Source organism: Nematolebias whitei, chromosome 2, assembly GCF_014905685.2.
Source record: "Nematolebias whitei isolate Nwh7 chromosome 2, NemWhi1, whole genome shotgun sequence".
Taxonomy (NCBI): domain Eukaryota; kingdom Metazoa; phylum Chordata; class Actinopteri; order Cyprinodontiformes; family Rivulidae; genus Nematolebias; species Nematolebias whitei.
This window is the reverse complement of record NC_056499.1, coordinates 5,693,722-5,709,935: the sequence shown is the minus strand read 5'-3', so window position 1 is coordinate 5,709,935 and position 16,214 is coordinate 5,693,722. Positions and strand designations below refer to the sequence as shown.

Below are 16,214 nucleotides of genomic sequence, written 5' to 3'. Positions count from 1 at the left end.
CAGTCCATCACAGGGACACCTGGACTGGTCTCCAGTCCATCACAGGGGCACATGGGAGCTGAGATGGTGTAGAGGCAGGGCAGCTGGCTCAGGACCCGAAAGTCCCAGGTTCGATCCCCGGTCACTGCATACCTCGTTGTGTCTCTGGGCAGCACACCCTATCCCCAAAATGCCCCCCAGGTGCCTTCAATAGCCGCCCACTGCACCACCTGGTGGAGGATGGGTTAAATTCAGAGACTAATTTTGCCATTGAATGGAAAAATACAGTGATGACATTATTATTATTATTACCTGGACAGGTCTCCAGTCCATCACAGAGACACCTGGACAGGTCTCCAGTCCATCACAGGGACACCTGGACAGGTCTCCAGTCCATCACAGGGACACCTGGACAGGTCTCCAGTCCATCACAGGGACTCACACAGACAAACAAGACAAACAACCATTCTCTCTCTCTCTTTCTCACCTAGGGACAATTTAGAGTTACCAGTCAGCTTAACATGCATGTTTTTGGCCTGTGGGAGGAAACTGGAATATCTGGACAAAAAGCCACAAGAGCACAAGAAAAACATGCAAACTCCACACAGAAAGTCCTGGAGGCAATCCTACGACTTTCTCATTGTGAGGCAACAGCTCTAACCACTGCGCCTCCATGCTGCCTAAAATCATCTCGGCCAATTTTAAACATTTGAAAACATTTAACTGCCACAGTCACCGCAGTTAACATTTATTCAAAATTTAAATCTGTATTTACAGAATGCCAGTAAGTTACATTACAATCATACAATGGCTGAGATCGTTACAACACAATAACAGTTTAAATGGAGTAACTTGTATTTGTAACTAATTACCTTTTCAAAGTTGTCACAGTTAGTAGAGCTGTGGCCTCTCAGCGAGAAGTTTGCTGGGTGGAGTTTGTGTGTTCTCTCTGTGCATGCGTGGGCTTCCTCCGGGTACTCCGGTTTCCTCCCACAGCCCAAAAACATGCATGTTAGACTGATTGGTAACTTTAAATTGTCTCTAGGAGTGAGTGAGAGAGTGAATGGTTGTTTGTCTCTGTGTCCCTGTGATGCACAGTGACTGCTGGACGTGGGCACCAGCGACCCAGAGAGGAAGACGCTGTCACAAAACCAGGCTTTTGGATTCAGAATGACAAGACACAAGGGTAAAATAATGAAAACAGTTTTATTTATAATTGCAGCTGCAGCCAGGGAGAGGATCCAGAAGAGGTAGGGTTGTGATCCAGAAGGCAAGGCAGGGGTCAAGCATGGGGAGTCAGAGTTCTTTAAACAGATGCAAGGGGTAATCAAAAATCCAGAGTCAAAGGGCCAGAAAAAGTTGTCGTACCAGGGTCAGAAGGGCAGAGCAAAACCAGACGAGCGGCAGGCAGAGAGATAAATCCAAGAGGCAGGCGTGAGGTCCTAGCCAAAACACAAGGCTTGAGGTTCAGGCATGAAACTATGAATGGCTTGAAAATCAGGGACCATGAGAGGTTTAATAATCTGGCACTGGACAAGTGAAAGTGGAGCTCTTAAATAAGGCCAAAAACAGGTGCAGTGAATCAGGGCTGATGAGCTGAAAGCGCAGACAGGGGCGTGGCTTAATGACGGAAGAAAACATGACATGAAGAGGCAGGGAAAAACAGCATATGACAAAGAGGTGCAGAAACATGACACGAGGGGCTGTGAGTGATGTAGGGGACAGAGGAAGTGATAAAGGCATAAAGGGGCAGAGACTTAAGCAGAATGGGGCAAGCAGAGATTGCTGATCATGGCAGACGCTGCTAACTGAAGTCATGCTAATTGTTTTTGCTGCCGTTAGCAGCTCCACATGAACAGTTGTGTTTGCAGAGCCTTGCTCAGGAGCACCTCTGCAGCAGGAAGTGAGTGAGAAGAAAGCTGTTCTCACTGCTTTACTACAGCATTGGAGATTAAACCAGCAACCACTCCAACCACAACCAGATAATGATCCAGTCTTGGGCGTTGTGGTTTTGCTGCAGCAGGTTGTGTTTATAGGGACAAGGTGCATCTGTGATGGAACAGTGGGCTGGCCCTTCCCATAAAAGAGGAGTTATTGTTTATTAACATGACTTATAGGATCACAGTGAGACTTGATCTAAGCCATGCACTCAAAAGTTATACTCACCTTGGTTGGCTACACACATCTGCCATAACATTATGACCACTCTACTAAAATAAAGCAGCAACACATCTCTCACCAGTTTTCTTTGAGCCTTTTGGACTGTCAAGTGAGAGCTTTAAACGTTTGCTTCACACAGATGCGATCTGGTTTCAATTTACTTGTGTCTAGAGAACACCTCAGAATGTATTTATTTATTTTGTTATTCAGGACCACAGTAGACTTCTTTTTGCAAAACCCACTGCAGTACAACTAAAGTCAGAAGGGAATTTGCATGTGGGAGGTGACTGGTCTGCAAAAATGCTTAGGTGGGCGGCAGGTGCCAAAGTGTCATCCATGTGAAAACCAGGGATAACATGACTTTGTTCTAACAGAAATAGTGTTACCCATTTATACGAGTCATAATGCTGTGGCTGATGGGTGAGTCTGAGTGCAACGTGTTTTTTTTCTTCATGCTTGTGTACGGCAAGGAATACATTATTATATATATTATATTATTATTATTAATAATTATTGTATTTTTCTGCAATTCTTGCGGTTTGGACTATTTTTTTCGTGTTTTTTTTTCTTCAATGCAGACTGAATGGCCTTCGATGGGTTACAAGTGAGAGTCTAGAGCCACTAAGCCAGGTGACCCAGCTAGACTTAAGAGACAACTGTTTGGACTCCCTGGAGCTGAGCTCCGTCTGCAACCTGGAGACTCTGCACTGCCAGAGGAACCAGCTGGAGACTCTCACACTCAGTGGTTTCACGTTGCGCATGCTTCATGCCAGCAGCAACTGTGAGTCAGACAGCATCAGCTAGCTGTTATTATTGCCTTACCTACTACCGTATTTGCTTCTACGTCTTTGTGTTTTATGTAAAATTGCATCAAAATAATGAGCGCACATCAAATAAAAAGAGTCCAGATGTTTCAGCTGCCTGGTATCTTTATTTTCCTACAGGCCTTACAACAGTCAACATCTATCCAGTCCCAAGCCAGCTGACACACATGGACCTTTCACAGTGAGTTCTGACTGGGAATATGCTATTCTTATTTTATTTTATTTTACTGTTGCATGTAGGCCTAATTGTACAAACTCAGTGATCAAATAATAAAAATCTCTCCTAATGCAAAATTTTCCATTTTCTATTCAACATCAAATGTTACCGTATTTTTCGGCCTATAATTCACGTTTTTTTTTTTTGCATTATTTACATGCCCTGCGACTTATACGCCGAAGCGACGTATTTATGGATTTTTTCCATATTTATAAACCAATTTTTAACTGAGATATGACCATTTTCATTCATTCTGACTGAAAATATTGAACACTAATATTTTCAGCCGCTAGATGGCACTCGAGTAGTATGGCATGCCATTGTGTCATGTAATAGGTAAAGGTGGCTATTAATGACACAATCGGCTTGCCTTAGCCTCCCACTTTCGTCTAGCTTGCCTGGAGCAACCGTTAAATCAGCTTCATTTGCCGCGCTGCCCCGGTGAAATGCAGCTGATCTGACCATTAAAGTGCATTTATTAAGTAAAAGTTCAACTGAGACACACCTTTGCTGTAATGTCAAGCAAACAAATAATTGTTTTTAGGTGTAATCTTGTTAAATTCTTGTTAAAGTCCTCCTGTGCACGTTCCTACTGCCGCCATTTGGCAGCCAATCGATTTTTGGCACACCCCAGTCCACATTTCTGGGTGGTCAGCGGTGACGCATGACAGATGCGACATATACGGCGAAGCTACGTAGTTATGGATTTTTCCACTTCATTAGACATATTTGGACTGATGGGACTTATAGGGCGGTGCGACGTGTACGGCGGAAAATACGGTAATTTCAAACTGTTTTATTGGAAGAGTTCTGTTTTGTCCTTTTTTTTAAATCACAGATAAATGCCAACTGTGATGAGTGTTTGTGTGTGTGTTTGTCTGTGTGTTGCTTGTGTTGAGACAGGAACCTCTTGGAGTACCTCCCAGACTGGGTGTGTGACTGCAGGAAAATTGAGATGCTGGATGTTACGCACAACCTCCTGTTTGAACTTCCTTCCAGGTTAGGAGAGCATTTTTTTTGGCTATAATCTGAAAACTTCTCCGCTCACATTACATCACTGACGTTAGCTTCATTCAGTTTTCATCTTAATTCAGTTGTAGAGGTTAGGAGTAAAAGCAAAGCACGGATGCCATTTCTAACCGAACTTTGAAGCCTGAATGCTGACAAGCAACGTGTCAGCCTGCACTTCCAGATATTTTTTGTCTTTTTGCTGATCGTTTGTTTTTATTCTCTCCCGTGTCTCTGATGGCTTCAAACAGACTGCTGAACAGCTTGAGTTTGAGGAAGCTTCTGGTGGGAAACAATCGTTTGCAGAGAGTGCCTGACCTACTTGACCATGTTCCTCTTGAAGCTCTTGATCTTCAGCACAACAAGCTCGCTGAACTCCCCGAGAGTCTTTTTTACAAGGCCTTAAAGTGAGTCCAACAACTCTATGAAAGGCCATTTTGACCCAAGCTGGCATCTAAATTTGTCACCAGCTGGTTTCTTTACTTTGAGACATTTAGTGGCCATGTGTTCCCTGTAATGATCCGTAGACAGTTACGGTAATGTGCCTCATTGTTTAGGGACTGATGTGTAGATCGTGTAAAGACACTGTGGTCAAAATCAGGGGAGCATTTTAACTGGAGCATCAGCTGCTCACTTATTTCCTGTGTGGTAAATCACTTAACACCCATTAGCTGCTGAAACACTCAAATGCACTTTATTCTTTCTAATGTGGAAACATAAGCAAAGTGACTTCTGATAAATGGATTTCCTGGCATGTCTAAGAGCTGCATAACATACAAGAACCGATGGTTGCATTGGAGACTGACAGGAGTAATGATGAACGATTGCAGGCAGACAAAGAGCGCAGCCAATACGATCTCAGCAGTCTTATCTTGTTTATGAGCTGCTCTTTAGTGACACCGGACAAAAACATGTCAAAGTTCACATTTAACGGGGTCAGGGACGCCTTTAATTGCTGTTCAGCATGTGATAATCACAGTCAATGACTTAACAACAGCAATTACACCAAAATGACTGAAGTTTAAATTACTGTCAAAGTGCAGTTTAAGGAAATTGTTCATCAGTGCTCACAGCACATAGCTCTGTGACTCAGCACTTCTTCTTCTACAATCAGAAATCCAGAAACTTAAAAGCCCTCCAAGCCTTCGTGACTCTGCTTGAAGTTTGATCCACTGAGACATGCTTTTCGTTTTTGTCTTGCCTGCCACTTGTTTTTACGCCACATGTCACTGAAATTAATTGTAAACATTTTAGATATCCTGATGATAATTTTAAACTTGTTTGTGAATGCTTTAAAATGATCGGTTCTATAATAATAAGGTATTTGACACCCATAGGATATAAAAAGAAGGTACCGTATTTTCCGCCCTGTAAGTTGCACCATTTTGCATAATTTGCATGCTCTGCGACTTATTTATGATTTTCCCCATATTTATAAACCAATTTTTGACTGACCGTTTTCATTCATTCTGACATGGAAAATATTCAACACTACCATTTTCAGCCGCTAGATGGTAGTCGAGTAGTAAGGCATGCCGTTGTGTCATGTAATACATAAAAGTGGCTATTAATGACACAGTCGGCTTGCCATAGCCTCCCACCTTCGTCTAGCTCACCTGGAGAAACCGTCAAATCAGCTTAATTTTGCTGCACCGCCCCGACAAAATGCAGCTGATTTGACCATTGAAGTGCATTTATTAAGTAAAGTTGAACTGAGACACACCTTTACTATAAAGTTGAGTAAATAAATAATTGTTTTTAGGTGTAATCTTGTTAAATTCTTGTTTAAGTCCTCCCGTGCACGCTCCCGCGGCCACCATTTGGCAGCCAATCAATTTTTGCCACAACACTGGCCCACATTTCCAGGTTGTCAGCGGTGACGCATGATAGATGCGACCTATACGGCGAAGCGACTTATTTATGTTTTTTCCACTTTATTAAACATATTTGGACTGAAGCAACTTATGGGGTGCGCTGTGTACGGCAGAAACTATGGTAATAATACTTTAAGCTTGATATTAAAGCCCTAGTGAGAATGTTTTGTGGTGATCTGGACCACATGACTCTTGCATTATAAAAATCAACTCACTGAAGTTGATCATAAAGTTGATTTTCCTCATTTCTATTAAATTTGGCAAAATCTGAAATTACAGACTCCTTCTTAAAGCAGGAATTTTGGCAGAGTATAAAGCCATATTACCATTTCCCAAATGACCGAGTAATTGGGTCATAATTTTATGCTTTATATTTCTGCAATGAACAGATGTTATGCAAATGTTTCCACCTAGGTAAGTTCTTATTATTGCACAACATTATAGACATAAAAGATTTATAATTATGATGTGCCCAAGCGTTATATCACTATATAATTGTAGTAGTTTAACTTCTTAAATAGGGTTTAAACACAAAACATTAACCTTATAGGAAGCATATGTGTTAATTTTTCTTCTTCAGTCTTTTGGCAGTAAAATAAAAAAATAAATATAAATTTTAAATACAAACCGAAATTGTAAGATTTACATAGTACAGAAAATTAAAATGCGGAAAATGCTTTAATAATGTTGACAGCTCTGTCTTTCTGGAAAAATAAAAAAAATAAAAATTCTCACAATTTGCAAAAAATAGATTTATTTTCTATTTATTTGTTCATAGCTTAAAATACTTAAATGCATCCGCCAATGCCCTGGAAAGTATTCCTCCCAGCAGCCAATCAGAGGAGAGCCTCAGCACACTCCAGGAGCTCTATCTGACTGGGAACAACCTGAGTGAGAACTGTGGCGCGGTACTGGTTGGACACCAGAACCTTCGGATCCTTCACATCGCCTACAACCAACTGCTCTCCTTCCCTGCCAGGTCTGTCGCCTGACTTTTATTATGTTTTCTGGGAACGTTTTTCTTATTACACCTTCTCTAAAACATTTTAAAGTACAATCACCTATTGAGCTGTGCTAATCAAAGGAACTGGTGATGTAAATGAGATGTGTCGTCGTCCATTTCTTTTGTGTTTGAATGTTTCATGCGCACGTCTTCAGTAAGCTGAGTAAGCTGGAACTGCTGGAGGAGCTCAATTTAAGTGGCAACAAGCTAAAGACGATCCCGTCCACTGTGTCCAGCTGTAAGAGGCTGCACACGCTCATAGCACATTCGAATCACATAACTGTCTTCCCCGACATCCTCAACCTGCCTGAGATCAAGGTCAGGCTCGTTTCATCAGACCAGTGTGAACGGTGGACGATCGTCTTTAGCATGTTTTAACTCGTTAGCCTTTTTTTTCATGCAGCTTGTAGATCTCAGCTGCAACGAGCTGACTGAAATCCAGCTGCCTGATTTGTTGCCTGCGACGCTACAAGAGCTGGACCTGATGGGCAACAGCAGCCTCACGCTGGAAAACCAAACCCTCAACTTCTTCAGGTGAGTCACGTGACCCAGAAACATTAAAACAGACAATAAGTATTTGTAACAATGCTTACAGAATATACATGCAGCGTTAATCTGGTTTTGCTGCATTTTTAACTGTATCGTCTCCTTTTTAGTAACATTACCACTTTGAAAGTGGACCAGAAACCTGCTGTGACCCCAGGAGACTCGATGACTTCGCCTACTCCGTGGAACCACGGCTACGCTGAAATGAGAGGCCAAAGAAACAAGTGTGTACTGCTTTTTGTGTTTTTGTCTTTTGTTTATCGTCGAGCATTGCTGCTTGAATGCAGATTCTATTTAGTCAAACTCAAACTGAGAGCATGTCAGTTTTAATCACGCCTGTCAGGTAACGTCTTCCCACAGCCAATTACGGGATGTGCAGCTTGAACTTTTATCCTTGTAATCGCAAAAACGTCTTAAAAATGTATTTGGTACATTTGATGTACTTTTTATTTGTCTATTTGGCTTCACGAGCAACCCATGTGTCGCGAGTCGTCTCTTTGTTAATGTGGATCTGTTGTTTGGTACAGGTTGTGTGTGTCTGTGCTGGCCGTAGACCACTTTCGAGACAGCGTGGAAGCTTGTTATGGTGTCTTTGATGGAGACCGCAATGAGGAAGTGCCTCGGCTGCTGCAGTGCACCATGGGAGATGTGCTGTGTGAGGAGCTGCATCACTCCAGTGTTGACACTTTGTACATGTGTAACACTTTCCTGACCTCGCACAGGTCTACACTCTATTTATTTCTTACATTCTGTGTTGTACTTGCTATTTTGCAGAACAATGGTTTATGGGGTGCCGTTTGTAAAGTTACACAGTCAAAAATTAACAGCAATATTTTGATTTATTTAACCTTTAATTAGACAAAAGTAGGGTTTTTTGGTCATATTTTCACCATGCTATTCATAAATTTATAAATGCCATAGTTCCAAATTAAATATTTAATTTCCAAGCTAAATATTTAGTTTACAAACTAAATACTTAACTTGCAAGTTAAATATTTAGTTAGTAAAATAAATATTTAGGTGCAAATTAAACATTTAATTTCCAAGCTAAATATTGAATTTCCAAACTAAACATTTAATTTTTTACGATAAACATTTAATTCCTAAACTAAATATTTAATTTGCAAACTAAATATTTATCTAACCTAAATATTTAACTTGAAAGCTAAACATTTAGTTAGCAAATTAAATATTTATTTTGAAAATTAAATGTTTATCTTACAAATTAAATATTTAGTTTGAAATTTTAATATTTAGCTTGGACAGTAAATATTTAGTTTGGAAATTAAATGGTTAGTTTTGAAAATGAATATTTAGCTTTGAATTTAAATATTTAATTTACACCTAAATATTTAGTTTACTAACTAAGTATTTAACTTGCAATTAAGTATTTAGTTTGTAAACTAAATATTTAGCTTGGACATTGAATATTTAGTTGGGAACTGTGTCATTTATAAATGTATGAATAACATGGTGAAAATATGACTTTGAAAAAAAAAAATTCTTATGAAAGGCTAAATAAACCAAAATACTGCTGTTAATTTTTGTAACTTTACAAACGGCACTTCATAATCGTCAACTTTTGAATGCAAGAGTTTGCTACAAGACTTTTTTTTTTGTATGTGGGACAGGAAACTTGGTATGGCTGGCCAGAAACTTGGTGCTTCGGCTCTGTTGTGTTACATTCACCGTGAGACTTCAGATCCTGCCGGCCACTTTAGCCTCACTGTGGCCAATGTGGGCACGTGCCAGGCTGTGCTGTGCCGGGATGGACGACCTGTACCGCTCTCAAAGGTTTACAGCTTGGAAAACTGCACTGAGGAGATGGAGAGGGTTAAACTCAGTAAAGCCATCATAACAGAGGTAATACATTTTAAAATTTGACCCTGACCGAGATGGTCGACTCACAGTTTGAACATCTTTTTTCACCCACCTTTTAATTTTGAACACTGTAGCTGTCTGTAGACTGTTTCGTGACAGTGTGGAAGCTTGTTACGGTATCTAAATGTTGTTGTTGTCAAACAAACAACAATATGTTCAGTTGAGAGTTGAAAAAAGATTTAAGAGCTTAGTGAATATTATGAAGAGACTGATAAAGCCTCCCTGATGGGAGGTGAAACGTCTTCAGCTACAAAACAGAAGTCCAGTAGTTAAGTTTTACTGTGACCTGGATGACTAAGAATCTTCACCAGCATTATGAGTCTATGGTCTTTGTCTAAAACTGGTCTCTCTTGAAAATGAGTCCTCATGACTCAATGAGACTAACCTGTAGAAACAAAGGTTGAATGAATGAGGAGATTCCCATTTTATATTCACTGGAAAATAAAAAATAAAGTCACACAGTAACTGCTGGACATGGGCACCAGTGACCCCACGACCCAAAAAGGAAGAAGCGGGTAAAGATGATGGATGGATGGTTGGATGAATGGATATTCTTTCATGGTTTTTGTGTCATTCAGTTGAAACGGCTTTATTTTTCTACAGGATAACAAAGTGAGCGGCGTGACGTGCTGCTCCCGCCTGCTGGGCGGCTCCTATTTGTCTCCCTGGGTGCTTCCAAAACCGCGGGTGCACACCGAGCCCCTCTGTTCCCAGGATGAGTTCTTGATCTTGGGGAATCGAGCTCTGTTTGAACAGGTGACCTACCAGGAGGCCGTGCGCACTGTGCAGGCTGTGCGAGACCCTCATGCCGCTGCCAAGAAACTTTGCACCCTCGCTCAAAGTTATGGTTGTAAGGACAACATTGGAGCTGTGGTGGTGTCCCTGCACTTTACTGAGGATGGTTGCACTTGTGATCCACATGTCTTCACCACCGAACCACGGGGTACACCTCCTGTTTCTGTCCCTGTCCCTGTGACCCCATGTCTCAACAATCCAGAGAATATTTCATCCAGCAGTGGTATTGTCACCGAGTTCAACAGTGAGACAACGACCTCGGAGGTGGGCAGTGAGGCAGGGTCCACTGCTTCAGACGAACACCCGTCCTCAGGCTCTGCACATCGTCCAGAGAGACACTGCAACTTACACCCTGCTACTGCACTGTGTGGGATCATGGTGCCAGGCTCAACTGGGACAGGAAGTCACCCAGGTGTTTTCCAGCGTCAGCCCTCTTGTGCCACCTTCTCAAGTAACCAGTCTGACAATGGCTTAGACAGTGACGACGAAGCTCCACTCGAGGGCGTTATCTCAAATGGCAGCAAGTTAGAAGTGGAGGTTGACATTCACTGCTGTGCTTTTCAGCTCCGATCTGGGCCCCCCGAGAGCCCCAAGGAACTAAATCTTGAAAACAGAGGTTCTGGTTATCGCAATGGCAAAGTGCGCAGACAAAACAGCGTGGTGATTTCTGCTACAAATGGCTGCCTTCTGGCTGTATGTGGGAGGGAGATTGGGGACCTGAAGAAGTCGCCTTCCACCTCGAGCCTGTTTGGGAAGAAGCTTTCCAACGGTTCGGTGGTTGCCCCAGAGGACAGCCATAATCTCATTGAGGTGGCCCTGGAGGCGCCCAAGAAAAAGTCTGGTTACTTCACTGCCCCTGCACAGCAGGACCCAGAAGACCAGCTGATTGTGCCTCCCAGTTTAGAGCAGGAAGTCAGGGAGCAGCTAAAAGGCCAGACCACTCTACTTCCAGGCTTTTCCACACCATCCACACCCACCGCCCTCAAAGATCCTGCATGGGATCATCCACAACCACCTGCATTTGCCTCCAACCTGCTCCCTGGCCCGGCTGCCATCCTACAACAGGAAGTTTATGATACTGCCCTCTAGTGCAGGTGGGAAGTCACAGCACATGGGACTGCAGAAGTGATTGTGCCATTTTGAGGAAGTGGAGGTTCATACATACGGTATATTTCAGTAATGTTGCCATTCAGATCTTTTGTAAGAACATGCCAAGCCTGTAGGATTTAGTCATTAACTGATACTGTGCCATTAAAGTGAGCTAAAGGAACATGTTCTAAATATCCAAGAAGACAGAGGTGAACAAGATTTACAGCTCATGCAGCTGTCAAATCAAGTCTGACCTAATATCCAGTGTTGTTTGGACAGTAGCATTTCCCTTTACCATGAGAGTTAAGCAATCTGAAGTGTGCATTAAAGATCAACCTCCTCTCCTGGGGTTCCATGGTCTCTGAGCTCCTGAAGAGAAGCACTATGGCTGAAACTTGACAAAGTGCCTTCAACAGACGACACGTGTGAGAGCTCAAGCATTAGGAACGAGGAGTGTGGAGGAGTGACAGCACCTCCAAGAGCTCAGAACTGTTCTCTACGTGTTGCTTAGCAGTGAAGACGTTTGAACAAAATAAGCCAGTTTAACTTATTAAAAATATTGTTTTGTTTTTTAACACTTTCACACAACATGCAAAGAATCTTCCACACTGAATCAGTCTGTTCTTAATACTAGCAGCAGACATACCAGAGAACAGCAGCAGTCATTCAATTTCACAGAGATAAAATCTCCAAATTGCTAATAATTTATTAACAGTAAAATTCCCCTTAAGCTCTATATTCTGCAGAATACAAATGTATACGGTAGTCCCTCATTTATCGCGGTGGATCCGTACCCTGAGATAAGTAAAAAACGCAAAGTAGGAATTGTAGTACAAGTAGTAAGTAGTAGTTTATTTAATTTTTTTAAACCCTTCCCACACTCTTGCAATATTTTAAACAATGTTTCTAAACTCTAAACCAGGGATGTTAAACTCACTTACAAAAAGGGGGGCCAAAATTTAAACCTTTTTTAAACTAAGGGCCAATTTCAGAAACTTCATCAACTCAAATCAGATACCCAGCATCTTTTCTTGGTCACAGGTTCCTCAACAAGAGTTTGATTGGTCTCATTTGATGTTCTCTGTTGTGCTTTCAACATCATAATCAAAGATTACGGAAAAAAATTCAAAAGATAGAAGAATTTTACGTATCACGTATCATCTTGGGGGGCAATATAAGATGTCAACGAGGGCCACATTTGGCCCCCGGGCCTTGAGTTTGACACATTTGTGTTTTCGCTGCTCTCAGCCACCTGCAAGCGCTCTTGGCCACGCCCACTTCTCCACTTTGCACGCAGATCAGCTGTTCAGCTGCAGGAGGAAGCTTATCCTGCAGTGTGGGCTGCACAAAGGATCAGCAGGCGCTAATTAAATAATTTAAAATAATTTATTTTAAATTAAAATTCCATGCAAATCGTGCAACCAGTTGTGTCTCATGTCCAATCTTATGTTGAAAAACCGCGATAAAGAGGGACCATTGTAATTTGAATTTAACCATTTTTTTGAATAGAGAACTGGAGACCCCAAGAGGCTTGATTATCACTTTTCTTTGGACCAAATCACATAAGTTTAATTTATTCAGCTAATAATTTCAGGAAGGAACAGTTGTTGTATTTATGTTTTAGTTTAAATGCGTTATATTTGTTCTGGTAAACTGGAGGCTGCTTTCCTTTAACATTTGTACTCCTCAGTCCATGTTGGTGATTTAATGATGGGAAGGTCACAAGAATCTTCTTGTCTGTGTGGGATCAACATTTTTACAACAACTCCCTGCATGGATTAATTTTTTACTGTTCTTTTAGGGTTGTTTGTGTATTTGTATTTGTGTTTGGTATACATGAACAAGATTGTGAGTTATTCAGAACAAATGTCTTTGGTGAATAGAATAATATTGTTTATATAACAAATAGTAATCATCATTTTTTTTTTTTTTTTTTTACCACTGGTGCATATCTCTTTTAGAAGATGTAAATGTCTTTGTTTTTACATTTCTGCCTCTTTTTCTTTTTGAGGCTGTAGCGTTGTGGTGCACTGCAGTACACGTTCACGATGTACTGTTTAAAATTATTTGATCACTTTACTTCTATGTCCTGAACAGATGTTTGCACATAGCAGCAAATTATGTCCTACCGTAATTAGAGTTTGCTCTTTTTCATTTTTTAAATTTTTTATTATCTAATCATGTGTCAATACTTATTGAGATCATAGCTCACACATTCAACACTATAATTAAAATACAAGTGCAGCAGCAGTCCATGGCACCCAACTTGTTCAGTCCTTCATAATAAATTATTTTTTAATTTCTCAAGCAGTTAGAGGTTATTTATAACAAGATGATATTCATATTTACGATATATGAATTATCAAGTTAATTTACCATCAAACAAACCTGGAAACCTCAATTTATTCTCTTGCAACCTCCCCCATGTTTTTAATCATAAGCTACAGCTCTGTTTGTTAGTTTTGTAATGTTTAATGCTCCTCTGCGTGGGTAGTAGAGCAGAGCTGGGATCCCACAGCTGCTGGTGGACTCGTCCCTCATGGCCTTAAAGAACCAGTGGAAGTATTTGAAGCTAAAGACCTCCAGTTCCATTGATGAATAAGTAATCTGACTCCTAATGTGTTGTTTTGTATCTTTGCGCCACATAAATGAAAGAGAAGTCACCAAAGAAACGCTCACTTTTGTTTGCCAAGATTTTGTAGCTCGAAAGAAAGAAACCGTTATAAGCATCCTGAGTCATGCTCGATGATCCAGGCAGAAAAATCCAACAAAAGTTTATTTTTGTCGAAACGTTTTGTCTTTTATCCAAAAGACTTCGTCAGTCTGAGGAGCCACAACAAACTCAGTCCGATGAAGTGTTTTGGATGAAAGATGAAACATTTCAACAAAAAGGAACGATCCAGAGGAACTGACTTAACTTTGTTGGACTATTATAAGCACTTTGTAGGCCCATAAATATATTCACAGTTATGAAAATGTTTATTTTTAACACACTGATGTATTTTGTGACTGAGCCTTACACATCATCTCTTATACCAGAACAACACTGACAATAAAAGGATGATCTAAAGTAAAATTTAAACCTTATTTTCATTTGAAAGATGATACAGTTTTAGAGACAAATATATAGAACCAAATTGCACATGTGGTATTTTCTTTATATTCATATATATATATATATATATATATATATATATATATATATATATAATCTGTAGTAATTAGTAATGTCCTCTTGTGACTTGTTTCTTCTCTAATTTCCAATAACTGCTATTCCTTGTAAAGAAATTACAAACTGTATTTTGAAGTATATGCTCGTGAGCTATTGCTCATATCTAAAACTAATACTTAATTAAAAAATTAGGGCAATTAATTTTTTACTATCTGATTCTAAAAATACGTTAAAATGAAAATTGTTGTGTAAAATGCTAACTGCACACACTGACGTTACGTTTATTCAGAATGTTTTGCTAAAATCCTAAATGTGAGAACACATGTTGCGGTAAAGACACTTTGATGAGGCTAATTAATTCAGTTTGAGTTAATTTATTGATCCACGTTTGGGACCCGCGGTGAGAACTCAAACACATCAGGACACATCTGGACAGAGGTCAGTTAAACGTTGATGGACACTGCAGAGACGGGCTGGAGGTGTGCAAGACCGCAGAAGAAATCCTGAATGTTTCACAACACTGTCTTGTAAAATATGCAAAGTGTTAACTTTAAATATAAATATGGATCAGAGTCATTTTATTGCCTAAAACCACAAAACTCAAGTCTCTTATTACATCTTAGTATAAATATTGAGTGGTGCGTGTATGTGTGTAGTGGGGGCTGTGTTGATGTGGTAATATTATTTTGTATGTCCCACCCTTTGGCTCTTGGACTTTTTCCTCCTGCCAGATATTTTTATGTCGTCACACTTTCTGTGCTCTTCAAACCCCCTGGCTCGAGTTTGGTCTGTTTTCGGTTTGATTCCACCTGTTGTCCCTCACAGTGCACGAGCTTGAACTATGTTTGCATTTTGATAAGTCAGAAGAGGAGTCAGCCATTACACAGACTGAATGCACGGGGAGTGGGTGGGGGGAAAGAGGGGTGCGCAAATAATGTGCATTGAAATGAACGATTCCCTTTAATTCTTTATTGAAGTGGTCTGTTGCACTCAGTATTCCCTTACACTAAAGGGAAGAGAACATTAAAGCAGACTTTTTAAGACGCTTTTATTAGATCAGTCCCTTTCTTGCACAACATAAGCTCTCTGTATAACGAAATTACAAAGCATCTGTGTTTCTGTGAAGCTTTCGTGCACTCGTGCAGTAGGTTTCTGCACGCCAGTTGGATGTGACGGCTGTGATTCTGTGCGAACGAAAGTGATTTGAGATGCTTCACTTTCATAACTTGTGACCAAAGTAGCTATGTTGTTTAATTTCACAACTCCTTTCTGCGTATTGGTTTTTTTTTTATGTTCTCGATGCCAAGAAGCTGATGTTTATTTTTGTACTTCCATGTTTCATGCAAATTTCTATTTCCCTCTTTGCTACAAGATGGATTGGGATACTGCAGCATCACTGCGAGTACCAAAAGTTGTATTTAATGTCAAAAGCATGTCCTCAACATGAAACGTATACTACATACAAATTGTGATTTATTTGTATAAAGTGGAGCATATTCATTACTTTTTCTAGCATGGAGGTTACTGCAAAAACTTAAGTTTAGGAATTCTTAAAAATATATCTTATTATTTAGGACATTAATAGAAAATGAGCACTTTTGCTGTTTTTCAGATAGATTCACTCATCTGAACCTTTTTGAAGACGGTCATTTTTATTTAAATGCTG

The 16,214-nt window shown here is 40.4% G+C and overlaps 1 protein-coding gene across 1 annotated transcript in view; it reads left to right on the top strand.

Annotated features, from left to right (window-relative positions):
* phlpp2 (PH domain and leucine rich repeat protein phosphatase 2) overlaps positions 1 to 11,376 on the top strand; it is a 38,224-nt gene extending 26,848 nt beyond the window's left edge. The window contains exons 8-18 of the mRNA XM_037695843.1: positions 2,718 to 2,920; positions 3,084 to 3,144; positions 4,084 to 4,179; positions 4,440 to 4,595; positions 6,841 to 7,041; positions 7,221 to 7,383; positions 7,469 to 7,599; positions 7,722 to 7,835; positions 8,139 to 8,333; positions 9,243 to 9,474; positions 10,096 to 11,376. Coding sequence (XP_037551771.1) covers positions 2,718 to 2,920; positions 3,084 to 3,144; positions 4,084 to 4,179; positions 4,440 to 4,595; positions 6,841 to 7,041; positions 7,221 to 7,383; positions 7,469 to 7,599; positions 7,722 to 7,835; positions 8,139 to 8,333; positions 9,243 to 9,474; positions 10,096 to 11,376 — 2,833 coding nt within the window. The remainder of the gene's footprint in view (positions 1 to 2,717; positions 2,921 to 3,083; positions 3,145 to 4,083; positions 4,180 to 4,439; positions 4,596 to 6,840; positions 7,042 to 7,220; positions 7,384 to 7,468; positions 7,600 to 7,721; positions 7,836 to 8,138; positions 8,334 to 9,242; positions 9,475 to 10,095) is intronic.
* The last annotated feature ends 4,838 nt before the right edge of the window (positions 11,377 to 16,214 follow it).